Raw genomic sequence first — 14,358 nt, 5'->3', positions numbered from 1 at the left:
TCCTTCGTTACGGAGGGACACATCAAAAGACTAAGGAAGGCCGGATACTTGTCCAACGACATTGCGCACCGGCCTCCCGAAGAGGGGTAGCTCATCCCTACCCCTAGGCCCCATGAGAGGGTGGTGTTCCTCCCCCATTTCCTCTGCGGACTGGGTTTCCCTCTCCACCCATTTGTCCGGGGGCTCATGTTCTACTATGGCCTGGATTTCCACGATCTGCCCCCGAACTTTGTCCTCAACATCTCGGCGTTTATCGTCGTGTGCGAGGCCTTCCTCCGCATCTGCCCCCATTTCGGCCTATGGCTCAAGACTTTTAATGTCAAGCCGAAGGTGGTGCGCGGCAACCAGGAGGAGTGCGGAGGCGCCATGGTGGGCAAGATGCCCAACATCCTATGGCTCGAGAGCTCCTTTGTGGAGACCCTGAAGGGGTGGCAATCAGGGTGGTTTTACATCACCGAGCCGCGCGACCCTAAGTGGGTCGCAGCCCCCGAGTTCCGATCCGGACCCCCAACGCGGCTCACGTCTTGGAAAGAGACGGGCCTGTCATGGGGTAAAAGAGGAGAGCTGTCCAGACTCCAAACATGCGTCCAAACCCTGGTGGACAAGCAGCTCAAGCTTGTCAACGTAGTCCAGGTTATGCTCATCCGCCGGATCCTCCCGTGTCAACAACAGGCTTTCAACCTGTGGGAGTTCGACCCGGTGCGGCACCGAACTCTGAGCAGGCTCTTCGACACGACGTATGAAGATGCCTGGAAGGTGCTTTTCAAAGGCGCCGAGGCCCCCGCATCCGCTACCGAGGATCGCGGATTCAGTACGCAGCGTCACGCTCGTGCGGTAAGCTATTTTTACCTTCTACAGGGTATCAGTTTTTCATAGTTTGACTCCATGCGAGATCTAAGCTCCCTTACCTTTGACAGGATTGGCAGGAGACGTCCGAACAAATCAACTGTCCGGCTCCTTTGCCCGAAGGGCCAGCGGACGCTCGCTTGGCGAAGCTGCTGGTTCCGGCACCCTATGTGGTGCCGGAGAAGAAGGCCAAGAAGAAGGCCGCGGGGACTCGAAAGAGTGCCCGGCGCCAGGAGGTGTCGGATCCATCATCCGACGGCTCCAAGACGCACTCCTCCCACGAAGACGAGGAGGAGGAAGAAGAGACGTCTCCCCCCCCCAGCGGGGGAAGGGAAGAAAAGGAAGGCCGCCCCAACTGGGGAGGCCGAAGGGTCCAAGAAGGGGAAAACCCTTCCTCCGGACTACTCCACCGACGCCGACGACGGCGAAGAGGAGTGGCCGCACAGGGCCAAGCCCCTGGCGAAATCGTAAGTATCCGGATACCAGAGTACTTCATAGTATTCCTTTATTGCACAGCTTTCCCTTATGTCGAATACGAATATGCAGCCCACCAAAAGACCGGCTCGACGCGTCGTCGAGCGGTTCACTGGACTCGTCGGACGTGAATTCGCTTCCGACGGCTTCCTCCCCCCGCCCTACGGACGCCGCCGAAGTGTTGCCCCAACAGGTTCCAAGCCAGGAGGAGGTGGTCCTGGAGGCGCCGCAAGGCGACCTCCCGGACTCCAGGGGTGAAGGGGATAAAATCTCCCAGGGCTCCAAGTCCGGCTCCAGGCCGAACACCGCTCCGGAACCTTCAAAGGTTCCAGAGTCCGGCGGGCGACCTCCTTCCAAGAGGAGCGAGCCCTCCGTGCCGGTGACCCCCGTCCAACCGGAGGCGCCGGACAATCTGTTGGAGGCGCTCCAAGGCGCCTCCATCGACGAGGAGCACCGCACCATTATGAGTGCGGTGGTCCAGAAGGTTCGGTCCGCCAAGAGCGGACTGACTGAAGCTTGTGCTAGCCTTTTAACAGGCTTTGAGGTAAGTAAAGAATGTGTAAATAATATTACCGCATAGACAGTAGCCCCTGATGCTCTGTTTCGCGTTCGGGAAGAAAAGCCGAATAGAGGATCAAATGAAATTCACAGGAGTCTAACAAAAAAGAGTCAATATGCGTATGCAGGCTTCTCTGCTGGCGTCCGCCGCACAGACTGCGGAAGTGGACATGCAAAAGCAGAACCTCGAGCAGTCCGAGCAAGAGCTCGGGCGTGTCAAGAAGCATCTCGAGGACAAGGAAGGTAAGAAATACCTTGTTTAAATATATATAAAAAGGTGCAATTGCAAAAAATGACAGGATTATCGTGGCTATTGTAAGGGCCACGTCTGAGGTGGCGACCCTTAAGCAAGCGCTACTCAAGGCCGAGAAGACGGCGGCCACGGAGCGCACCGAGCGAGAGAAGTATGAGGCCGAGGTTGGCAAGGTGCGGCAAGAGCTTCAGGCTCTCATGGAAAAACATGAGAGTTTGGAGCTTGACTCAAAGACGCGAGCGTCCGAGCTTGCGGTGGCTATTGAAAATGCCAAGTCTGCCAAGGCCGAATCCCAGAAGGCCCTCCAGGAGTTGGATGAGGTGAAGAAGATAGCGGCGGGTAAGGCATTCTTTATGCAAAGCAAACACATAAACGTGAGTTACTTGTTACTTACCCGAATCCGGAGCTCTCCAGGAGTGTTCGCAGATCTTCCCCGGAGTGTGTCCGATGCCGCCGCATTCTATCGAGCCGAGGAGGGCAACTCGACAGAGAAGGTGTTCTGGTCTCAGTATGCTGAGGCCGGACACCACGTGCCCCTGAGCGACCAGCTGAAGCAACTGGTCGAGCTCCACAAGGCGGCCGAACAGGCCATGAAGGGCCTCATAGTTCGGCTGTGGCCTGGAGAGGCTCTGCCTGGGAGCTATTTCGGGCTGGTGCGGCGGCTGGTGGAGGCCTGTCCAAGGCTCGAAGTCATCAAGCGCTCCGTCTGCATTGAAGGTGCCCGTAGGGCCCTAGACCGTGCTAAGGTGCACTGGGGCAAGCTGGATGTTGAGAAGCTTGTGAAGGACGGGCCACCGCCGGGGAAAGAACATCACAAGCCCGAGAATTATTATAAGGATGTTCTGAAGGGTGCCTGCCTTGTGGATAATGAATGTTCTAGGGATGTAATTTTTTAGTGAAACTTGCTCGTTTTGTCCTGTGCGCTGAAAACTTGTTCATATGCGCTAAGCAATGCTGTTGGAATTTAAAATATTACCTTCTGTGCGGCTGTTTATCAATTCTGAGAGATGGCGAGTCGTCGGCTTCTGCCCTCATGCCGCTAGTGCTGGGGTGTTCGGGGATAAACCTGAGCACTCTTTTTCCCATGTTTGGGTCCTTCGAGGGAGGCGCTCAGCCCAACAAACAAGGCAATCAGACTATAATGCGTGAACACTCTCACTTAGCCATAGAATTCTATAATTTTAAATTTCGGCGAAGCCCCTGGTATTCGGAAGACCGAGTTCGGAGCGCTATCCACGACTTGGCCGGACAGAGCCAACTCCTCGCTCTAAGCGGCATAAGTCTTTAGGGACTCGAAACACCTCTCGAACAGCGACCAGCTCTTGCTTCATCATGACAGTCAGTTTTAGCTTTCTCCACTGAGGTGCTCGACCCAGCTCAACTGGGGCACAATCGCAGTGGTTCTCCTAGTGCTACCTTAGCCGATATAGCAGAACGTAAGGCACCAAAACATAGGAGCCGGGCAAACCCAACTATTGACCCAAGACATGATTCGGAGCCGATGCATATAATGCTATAAGTTCGGGGTGCCGCACTTGTTAAAGTGTTCGGACTTCTCACACCATGTTGAGGGGTACTAAAGCCCCTGGCGTATCTTGGCCGTACCGAAGTGCACGGGTGCAACATGTCATTAAGGAACATATATTTGTAAAAAAAGAGTAATGCAAAAATAGACAGAAGCTATGCAGGGCTGCGATCAAAGCAGAACGATACAAATAATGTGATAAGCAAAAGGTTGGACTATTTTAACATGTCCGTTCCAAGGGCAGGATGCGGAATGATATGCGAAACAGGTATACTGCTCGTGATAGAGACCACCTGGGAGTTCCGTAATGTGGCATGGCTTGTCTGCTTCCCTGGTTCTTGCATCGTTTGTGCGGCAATTGAACTGCCGAACAGGCCTTCCGAAGAGTGGAGTCCTGAAAGTAAGAGAAAATTAAAAAATCGGCAGTCCCCGGTGCGGTTTAAGCCGTGTTTTGGGCGTGCCGTGATGGTGCCCCTCCCCCTGTACCCATGGTATTTCTAGAGCGTAGTTATGTACGCGAAGTACTGGTGCCGCATTTTTGCGAGGGCTGGGGTTGGGGCCGCATTGCTACACCTGCTCGGAACGTGCCAGGCGGTCTTGTTGTAGGTTACTCCGGGCGCGCTGGATGGTGTCCGGACGTTTAATGGCTAGACTGGAGAACTGCTTGGAAAGGCTGCTTTGTACTTCCGCTGCAAGGGCCACCGTGTGCTCCTCCGTTCGGAGGGAGTGTTCGGTGTTTCCATTGACCGTAATTACTCCTCGAGGGCCTGGCATCTTGAGCTTAAGGTATGCGTAGTGCGGTACCGCATTGAACTTGGCGAATGCGGTTCGTCCGAGCAGCGCGTGATGGCCACTGCGGAATGGGACTATGTCGAAGATTAACTCCTCGCTTCGGAAATTATCCGGAGATCCGAAGACCACTTCAAGTGTGACTGAGCCTGTACAGTTGGCCTCTACACCTGGTATTACGCCTTTAAAGGTCGTTTTGGTGGGCCTAATCCTCGAGGGATCTATGCCCATTTTCCGCACTGTATCCTGGTAAAGCAGGTTCAGGCTACTGCCGCCGTCCATAAGGACTCTAGTGAGATGAAATCCGTCAATAATTGGGTCTAGAACCAATGCGGCGAATCCGCCATGATGGGTGCTAGTGGGATGGTCCCTTCGATCAAAGGTGATCGGGCAGGAGGACCATGGGTTGAACTTTGGGGCGACTGGCTCTATCGTGTATACGTCCCTTAACGCGCGCTTCCGCTCCCTCTTGGGGATGTGGGTTGCGTATATCATGTTCACCGTCCGCACTTGTGGGGGAAAACCCTTCTGTCCACTGTTGTTTGGCGGCCGGGGCTCTTCATCGTCATCGCTATGCAGCCCCTTGTCTGTATTTTCGGCATTTAACTTGCATGTCTGCTTGAACACCCAACAATCCCTGTTGGTGTGATTGGCCGGCTTTTCGGGGGTGCCATGTATCTGGCACAAGCGGTCGAGTATTCGGTCCAAACTGGACGGGCCCCTAGGATTTCTTTTGAATGGCTTTTTCCGCTGACCGGATTTATAGCCTCTGAATCCGGCATTGACTGCCGTATCCTCAACGTTGTCGCCGTTAATGCGGCGCTTCTGCTTGTTGCGACGCGACCTGCCACTACTGTCCCTAGTATCCGAATTACCAGGGTTCTTGGTCATGTTGTTGCTACGAGCAAGCCAGCTGTCTTCTCCCGCGCAAAAGCGGGTCATGAGTGTCGTGAGTGCTGCCATAGATTTCGGCTTTTCCTGTCCAAGGTGCCAGGCAAGCCACTCGTCACGGATATTGTGCTTGAAGGCTGCTAGGGCCTCAGCGCCCGGACAGTCGACTATTTGATTTTTCTTTGTTAGGAACCGTGTCCAGAATTGCCTGGCCGATTCCTCTGGCTGCTGAATTACGTGACTTAGGTCATCGGCGTCTGGGCGTCGCACATAAGTGCCCTGGAAATTGTCGAGGAATGCGGCTTCCAGGTCCTCCCAACAACTGATTGATCCTGTTGGCAAGCTGTTAAGACAATGCCGAGATGGTCCTTTAAGCTTGAGTGGGAGGTATTTGATGGCGTGGAAATCATCGCCGCGGGCCATGTGGATATGAAGGAGATAATCCTCGATCCATACCGCAGGATCTGTTGTGCCATCATATGATTCGATGTTTACGGGTTTGAAACCCTCGGGAATTTGATCATCCATTATTTCGTCTGTGAAGCATAGTGGGTGTGCAGCGCCTCTGTACTAGGCTATATCACGACGTAGCTCCAATGAGCTTTGTCTCCTGTGTTCGGCCCTGCCGAATTTGTGGCCGGCGTGACGGTTACCGTCTTGAGTCGTGGTGCGCCCACGCGATCCATAGATCGATCTTGTTTGCCTTGCCTTGTCCTCCAACATATCTCGCAGGTCCGGCGCATTTTCCCGTGCCTTGATACGGGGTGCGGCTTGAGTGGAGGGCCAAGAGGCCTCTCTGTCGCGGCCACGAGGTGGCCGATCGGCCGTATCGAGTGCAGGTGATGCAGGTTTAAGTGCTTCCTCCTCTAGTCGGGGTAGCAACCTACACTTTGGGTAGCTCTTGGAGGGGCGCTCGAGTTTATGCTCTTCGGCCGCAAGGACTTCAGTCCATCTGTCGACTAGCAAGTCTTGATCAGCTCTAAGTTGTTGCTATTTTTTCTTGAGGCTTCTTGCCGTGGCCATAAGCCTGCGGTGAAAATGCTCTTGCTCGACGGGATCCTCTGGCACGACAAATTCGTCGTCATCGAGGCTTGCCACGTCTTCGGACGGAGGCATATAATTATCGTCCTCGACCTCTCTGTTTGCCTCTCTCTCATGAGGGCTGGTTTCTCCATCCTCCTGTGCTAAATCTTGCTGGAGGGGGTTTTCTTCGGCACTCTCCGGAGTATTATTGTCTCCCGTGCTGGAATCACCGTATTTGTTTTGGCGGGATTTTGATCGGCGCCGCTGACGCCGGCGCTTAGGCTGTTTCTTGGAGGGGTCATCCTCCGCTGTTCCATCGCCATCTCCTTCTTTTGGGGTGTCCACCATGTATATGTCATATGACGAGGTGGCTTTCCAGGGCCCGATAGGTGCTGGTTCTTCATCGTCTCCTGCATCGGCGTCCATACCGTCGATGTCTTCGGAGTCGAAGTTGAGCATGTCGGTTAAATCGTCGACAGTGGCTACAAAGTGGGTGGTGGGTGGGCTTTGAATTCCTTCATCGTCCGTATCCCAACCTTGCTGACCGTAGTCCGGCCAGGGCTCTCCTGATAAAGAGAGAGACTTTAGTGTCTTCAGAATATCGCCGAAAGGCGAGTGCTGAAAGATGTCCACGGCAGTAAACTCCATGATCGGCGCCCAATCGGATTCGATCGGCAGGGGCGCGGAGGGTTCGGAGTCCGGAGAGGAGTCCGGCTCCTTGGAGTCGCGAGTCTCGCAGAGTGCGGGGCTGGTGTTCGGCGCGATCGCCGTTGGGAGCGCAGCCCCCGAGGCGGTGTCCAACCACCCATACTCGATCGGCGCAGTTGGCTCCGAATTAAGGGTCGAAGCCGATGCGGGTGCGGCCTCCAGGGCACTGTTCAGCGGCAGAGCTAGATCATGCTTGTCGTGACAGTGCGGCGCGCTCGGCAGTGGCTCGAATCCGTCGAAGATCAAGTCCCCGCGGATGTTAGCCGTATAGTTTAAACTTCCAAATCTGACCTGACGGCCAGGGGCGTAGCTTTCGATCTGCTTCAGATGGCCAAGTGAATTGGCCCGCAGTGCGAAGCCGCCGAAGACGAAGATCTGTCCGGGGAGGAAGGTCTCACCCTGGACTGCATCGCTATTGATGATCGTAGGAGCCATCGAGCCTGACGGCGATGACACAGAGGAACTCTCAATGAAAGCACCAATGTTGGTGTCAAAACCGGCGGATCTCGGATAGGGGGTCCCGAACTGTGCGTCTAGGCCGGATGGTAACAGGAGGCAAGGGACACGAAGTTTTACCCAGGTTCGGGCCCTCTCGATGGAGGTAAAACCCTACGTCCTGCTTGATTAATATTGATGATATGGGTAGTACAAGAGTAGATCTATCACGAGATCGGAGAGGCTAAACCCTAGAAGCTAGCCTATGGTATGATTGTTGTTGTTTATGTTGTCCTACAGACTAAAACCATCCGGTTTATATAGACACCGGAGAGGGTTAGGGTTACACAAAGTCGGTTACAATGGTAGGAGATCTGCATATCGTATGGCCAAGCTTGCCCTCCACGCCAAGGAAAGTCCCTTCCGGACATGGGACGAAGTCTTCAATCTTGTATCTTCATAGTCCAGGAGTCCGCCTGAAGGTATAGTCCGGCTATCCGAACACCCCCTAATCCAGGACTCCCTCAGAGGGGATATCTCTTTGGAAGAAATTTCAACTTCTACATCCTAGGATGCATCCATGCATCATTCATTTAATCAAAGAAGGTTTAAGACAACGGTACCATTGCCAAGGCTTCTTATTTGATTTAAATGTTTTTTATAAAACAAAATTAGAGGACTCTGCCATTTAGAAAATTTCCCTACAAAGCTTGTCTAGTCTATTGACTTGGAACCCATAGAAATTTATGCTTTCCGCAATGATCTAATGATGCATGCAATTTTGAAGAAAAATGAAATCACCGAGCCCAATCTTATATAAGTCTATTGTATCTATGAAATTTATGGTATAGACTTAGTCATCTCGTCTGATTTTTTATGTGTTATTACATATTATAAAAACCAACAACTACCAAGAGTGGACCTTTTGTTCTCGGGCTCCATGGAGTCCGAAATTTTCAAACATTTAAATTTTTACCTTTTTAGTCTTTTTAAAAAAATACACAAGTACTTATATATGTATACTAGATGTGTGTACAATTTCATCACGAAATACGTTTTGGTGTGGGCTGTACAAAAAGAACCATGTACTTTTATAGTGAACAATACATGTGCTAGAAATATGTGATTTAGTCATTTTTGTGTAGCTCACGTATAAATGTATTCCGCCATGAAACTTTGCAGAAAAGTAGTATAGATCCGTGTGTATGCTTGTATTCCTCCATGAAACATAAAATTTTGATTTTTGAACTTTTCAAATAAAGGGTTCCATGAAGCTCGAGCTCCATTAGGCATTTCCGACCGCTACCATCTTACCATACATTTATATGTTTCTAGTTTTCTATAAGCATTTTACACTGCCATGTTATACATTTTCTACATGCATGTTTTTCCCCACTCCCACCATCATAAACGTCCTACTTTAGAAAAATGAATACCATGCCACTTGGTAATGGACAGACGCCTATTTGTAATATAAAAATAGTTTGTCTAATTCACATCTACTCCCTTCCTTCCAGTTTATAAGGCTCAAATCTCAAATCTCATCAACCAAGGCATTTTATGATTGAAGGAATGTATCTCGTACTTTACAAAACTATCCTAATTAAACTCATGCACTAATTTGGACTAATTACAGTGCATGCATGCTTGACCACTACTCCCTCCGTTCCTAAATATAAGTCTTTTTAGACATTTCAAATGCACTACAACATACGGATGTATGTAGACATATTTTAGAGTGTAGATTCACTCATTTTGCTTCGCGTGTAGTCACTTGTTGAAATCTCTAGAAAGACTTATACTCTCTCCGTTTCAAAATAGATACTCAACTTTATACTAACTTTAATACAAAGTTGAGCCATCTATTTTGGAACGGAGAAAGTATTTGGGAATGGAGGGAGTAGATGAGTAGGAATATTACATGCATTAGTGTGTTTCTTTTTAATTCTTGCATGCAAATATTTAATGTGCATTGGAAATTAAAAATAAGATGGAGATGAGCCTTTTAAATTGGAAAAACAAAAAAATTGAGATAGGCCTTATAAACCGAAAAGGAGGGAGTAGATATTTTATAAGGACGTATAAAAATTTGCACAGTATAGGTTCTCGCACAAGTTGGAAAACAAAATTGGAAGAAAGACAACCGAAGAAGCCGCAAAAGTCAGCCCATGAACCATGATTTGCATTGACCACGGCGGAACTGACAAACAAGCAGAAATCAACAGCAAAAACATGCAGGAAAGAGGGCACCAAATCAAACCAAACCGAACGAGCATTTTAAAAATCGCCCGACGCAGCATTGACCTCGATCGATGCCATAGTCCGGACGCATCCAATTAATACAGCTCTCCCGCACTACTCGTACCCGTACATGGTATTCGCTCCCCTAGTCGTCGTCTCCCCGTCCCGCTCCCCGCAACATGCAAAGCGTTGACGTCCCCCTCGCAGCAACCTCCGTCCGCTGGATCCGAGCTCCCTCCCTCCCTTCCTTCGACCCCAAACAAAAACCCCACCGGACGATCAGGAATCGCTCTCCCCTCTCCACCACCACCATTCCACCAACGACTCCTCACCTTCACCTCTCCTAGCTAGCTAGCTAGCCTCCGCTCGCTTCGGTCCAGCGGCGACGAGCGCGACGTCGGGATGAACGCCGGTGCCCCGCCGGCGCCCGGCCGGTTCACCCCGGGCGACGGCACCTCCGTGGGCATGTTCAGCTCCGACCGCATCGGCGGCTTCGGCTACGGCGTCGGCGTCTCCGTCGGCATCCTCCTCCTCATCACCACCATCACGCTCGCCTCCTACTTCTGCACCCGCGCGCCCCCGCCCGGCCCGGAGGCCGCCGCCGACGCCGAAGGGACGGCCCGGCGAAGGCGGCGTGCGCGGCGCCGCGAGGGCGGCGGCGACAACGATGGCGGCGGGGCAACCGGCGACGACGTCGACGTGGAGCTCGGCATCGACGAGGCCACGCTCAAGGGGTACCCGGAGGTGGTGTACGGCGAGGCGCGGAGGAGCAAGAACAGGAAGCTGGGCACCACCTGCACCTGCTGCTCCGTGTGCCTCGACAACTACGGCGACGGCGACGTGCTCCGCATGCTGCCGGACTGCGGCCACCTGTTCCACCGGGAGTGCGTCGACCCCTGGCTCCGGAAGCACCCGACCTGCCCCGTCTGCCGGACCTCGCCGCTGCCCAGCCCCTTGCCCACGCCCCTCGCGGAGGTCACGCCGCTGGCCATGACGAGGCTGTCCTCCTGACACCACACAGAGGTTCTTGCGTGGTTTTAATGTTCTGTTCCTTTTTCTCTTGTTTTAGAAAATTGGGATTGGTGAAAGAAAAGTTCAGGTTAGGAATCAATTAGAAGTTTCTTTTGTGATCTGGGGTGTAAATCCGGTTTCAGCTTAGTTTCACTTCTGATGGAAATGCAAGTCAGCCTAGCATTCTGTCCTGAATCCTGATACAAATGGTTGAGAGTTCCCCGATCAGAAGTTCAGAACATGTGCTCAAAGAGGGATTATTACTTGACATTAGCAAATTGGGTGTCAATGTCACAATGTAGAGTAGGTTGTCTTGAATATACTGAATCAAATGTTGGGTTTCAAGCTCGAAATGTAAATGCATTCTCTCATTGTCATACACTGATTCGCAAATGCAGCAGACAAGTTCAGAATCAGCGCTTTGGGCCGATTCGATATTCTTGGCTTCCAGTGTCAGTTAGAACATCGAACAGCGATAGTTCGGTATTCAATTTCAAACACCTCCAGCAAGTTGACCAATTTACAATTCCGGCAACCCCCCAAACTGAATCTTTAATATAATCTTGGTCTCTAAGCAAGGTGGAGTACATGCAGCCCCCTTCCCCCCAGGTTTGCAGGGTCAATCATGCGAAAACCCGTAGTTTTCATTGTGCTTTGGAGTAACACAGACACCCATGCGGCTTCATGTTCTACGAGACAAGATATAGAGCAAAATGACAGGCACCTTCGATTCCAGGGCACGCGACTTCTGCCTTGATCCGAACAAAACAATGACCGTCCATTTGAATTTTAACTTATTTTTGTGCACTGATCTGCTGAGAGTCTGGGAGCTCGTTGAATCGTAGGCACTGCATTGGGTTCAGTTTTTACCGGCTGCTGGAGAGAATCAGAGAAGAAAGTGTCGGTTGATTACATTTCAAACGTACTATGGATGAAACACGGCAGAAAATGGTATACAGTAGAGGAGGTACTCCTGTATCAGGATTCGGGCATCTGTGGTGTTATGGTCTGTGATGGTACAGCGTTGAAGAGCTGGATACGCCGCTTACGGTAGATGATTTTAATGGAGACGACTTTCTGCTCTGTGTACTGTTAAGTGGTATCGTAGGCTCGTGGTACTGTTACTGTTAGTGGTCCAGCAATCCAGACGTACAGCCAGCGATTTTTTTAACCAGCTGACGTCGTAGAAAAACGAAGGCGGTCGAAAAAGACCCAGAACGCCCACGTCTGTTTTTAACAAACAGACACCTTGTTCAAAGTTTACAAAGTTTAACTTTGAGCAAAGCTAAAATGCGGATTAAATAAAAACAGAGGAAGTACAATTTTGTCTTTGTTTATTGCAAATTTCAGTACTTCGTTCAGCCCGTGCCATTTTCTGTAAATTAGTCGCAAAAAGGACCCGTCGATATATCTTTATGAGCCTTTCAAAAAGCGTGGAAATCAAATGCCACAGTTGTCTCACTTCGAACAAGGTGTCATTTTCCTTCCCTGCCTGCAACAAAGTTTTTCAATTCCGGATGCAAAAAAAAAAAAAAAACTCATTGGGCACCGAGATTTCTGGTTACCACGTTAACCAGAAAATACCGAGCGGTTACCAGATGATTTTTTGAATGAATTTCAATGCAACAAAATTTAGTTTAAATTCATTCAAATTCATGAATTAGGTTTTTTTTTTGCTCAGCCAGGCAATTTCTTGTGAGGTATCGGGAATTCACAGTTACCGGGCGATAACCGAGTTTTCCGCCTGGTAACTAGATCTTTGCCTGCAACTTTATTTTTGCAATGTGATCTCCTCTAGTCTATTGGATAAAAACAATTTTTTGATCAACATTTTATCTAGAATCTAAGTACCATCAATATTCATTTATCTACTCCTATAAAAGAGTATGTTTGTGATCTTGCCAGTCATTTCTGACTATCCAATCTACACCTAATATAAGGCATGCGAAACAAGATGCGGTATTTTGCAAAATGACCCTGTGAATCTGTGCCACATTTGCAGAAAACTCATTAGTATCTCCAAACCAGGCACATTTGCAAAAACCCCCTATAATGACCCCGTGACTCTATGCCCTCCCCCACCTCATCCAAACAAATAGGAGGAATAAAATTTGGGCAAACCCTAACATAATTTTATTGATTTTCTTTCGAGATTATGAACATGTATTCGTCTCCTTAGATCTATTGCCTAGCACACATACTTTGCTAGTAAGCCATAAAATACCCAGAAAACCAGCAATAGCGTGAAAGACCATTCTAGTGGAAAACAAGTGTCTTTTTACTAAAAGAAATAAATAGAGAATTGGTCCATGAACCTATTGTTTTAGGACGCCGATAAGTGCCACACGTGTGGGCGTTAGGGAGTCCGCCCACACATTTTATGTGGTGTATAAGAGGAACAGCCCACACACCTACGTGTGGTCAAAACAATTAGCGCCCACACGCCTCTTTTTCCCCTCCCGATCCCTCTCACACGCGTGCGTGTGGGCGACCTCGTACCTCCTGGTCCCGCACGCCACGCGTGACGGTCACCGCACGCCCGCAGTTGCCATGGTCCAGACCCTCGTCCATGTTCGTTTAATTGCAGTTGCTATATCGCTGAACTACGGTTGCCATGTCGGACAACTGCAGTTGCCATGGTTGCTCAACTGCACTTGCCATGTATGATCTGATCTAATGTAGTTGCCATGATTTCATAACTTTAGGAGTTGCCACATACTAACACTAGGCAGTTGAGAGAGTTGCCATGTGCTCACAAGCATGCTAGGGCAGTTGCCATGTAAAAAGGAAGAGTTGCCATCTGCTTACGTGCACGTTAGGGCAGTTGCCATGTACATGCACGTTAGGGCAGTTGCCATGTACCATGCAAAAACATATGGCAACTCGGTAAAAGAGAGTTGTCATCTGCTTACGTGCACACTAGGCAGTTGCTGTGTACCCTGCAAAACACATAGCAAACTCGGGTAAAAAAAGAGAGTTGCCACCTGTTTATAAAAGCACACTAGGGGCAGTTGCCATGTGCAGTGCAAAAACACATGGCAACTAGCAGCTTGGGTGTGGGAGAGAAGAAGGGCGTGTGGGCAAGATGCAAATGCCCACACACTAGCCCTTGTGTGTGCGTGCAAAGTGGCGTGTGGGCGAACTGCTGAACGCCCACACACCAGTCCCTCCTGTGTGGTGAAACGGTCGTGTGGGCGACCGGCTGAACGCCCACACACCAGGTATGTCCTACATGGCACTAGAAACATGCCAAGATTCGTGCGCTCACGGACGGACGCGGATCTACGCGTGTGGGCGAGATGCAAAAGCCCACACGTATGGGCGTTAACATTTCCGTTGTTTTATTCAGCACCCCATTAAGCCTTATGATGCGAAGGTGGTTATATTTAGCTATTTGGTGTTTTTCTTCTTAATACAAAAAAAGGGAGCAACTACGTAGAAGTCTGGTGGCCACACATTTTGGTCAGCCGATTTGCAGCGCCTGCAGCCCCATAGGCCCACGCAGCGTGTGCAAGTTGAACAATGGGCTTCCAATTAGAATTCAGATAGGTAGGAATCACGGGATATACCAAGTGGTGTTAACAATAATCTCATATACATCATA

The 14,358-nt window shown here is 50.3% G+C and overlaps 1 protein-coding gene across 1 annotated transcript; it reads left to right on the top strand.

The window, feature by feature from the left end:
- The first annotated feature begins 9,888 nt into the window (after nt 1-9,888).
- Nucleotides 9,889-11,133, top strand: LOC125506103 (putative RING-H2 finger protein ATL71). The gene has a single exon (XM_048670979.1). It carries the CDS (start codon nt 10,146-10,148, stop codon nt 10,752-10,754), a length of 609 nt encoding a protein of 202 aa, XP_048526936.1. The 5' UTR covers nt 9,889-10,145; the 3' UTR covers nt 10,755-11,133.
- Nucleotides 11,134-14,358: the final 3,225 nt, after the last annotated feature.

Source organism: Triticum urartu, chromosome 5, assembly GCF_003073215.2.
Source record: "Triticum urartu cultivar G1812 chromosome 5, Tu2.1, whole genome shotgun sequence".
NCBI classification, from domain to species: Eukaryota; Viridiplantae; Streptophyta; class Magnoliopsida; order Poales; family Poaceae; genus Triticum; species Triticum urartu.
The sequence above is the reverse complement of the archived record's forward strand: the minus strand, read 5'-3'. Positions and strand labels throughout refer to the sequence as shown.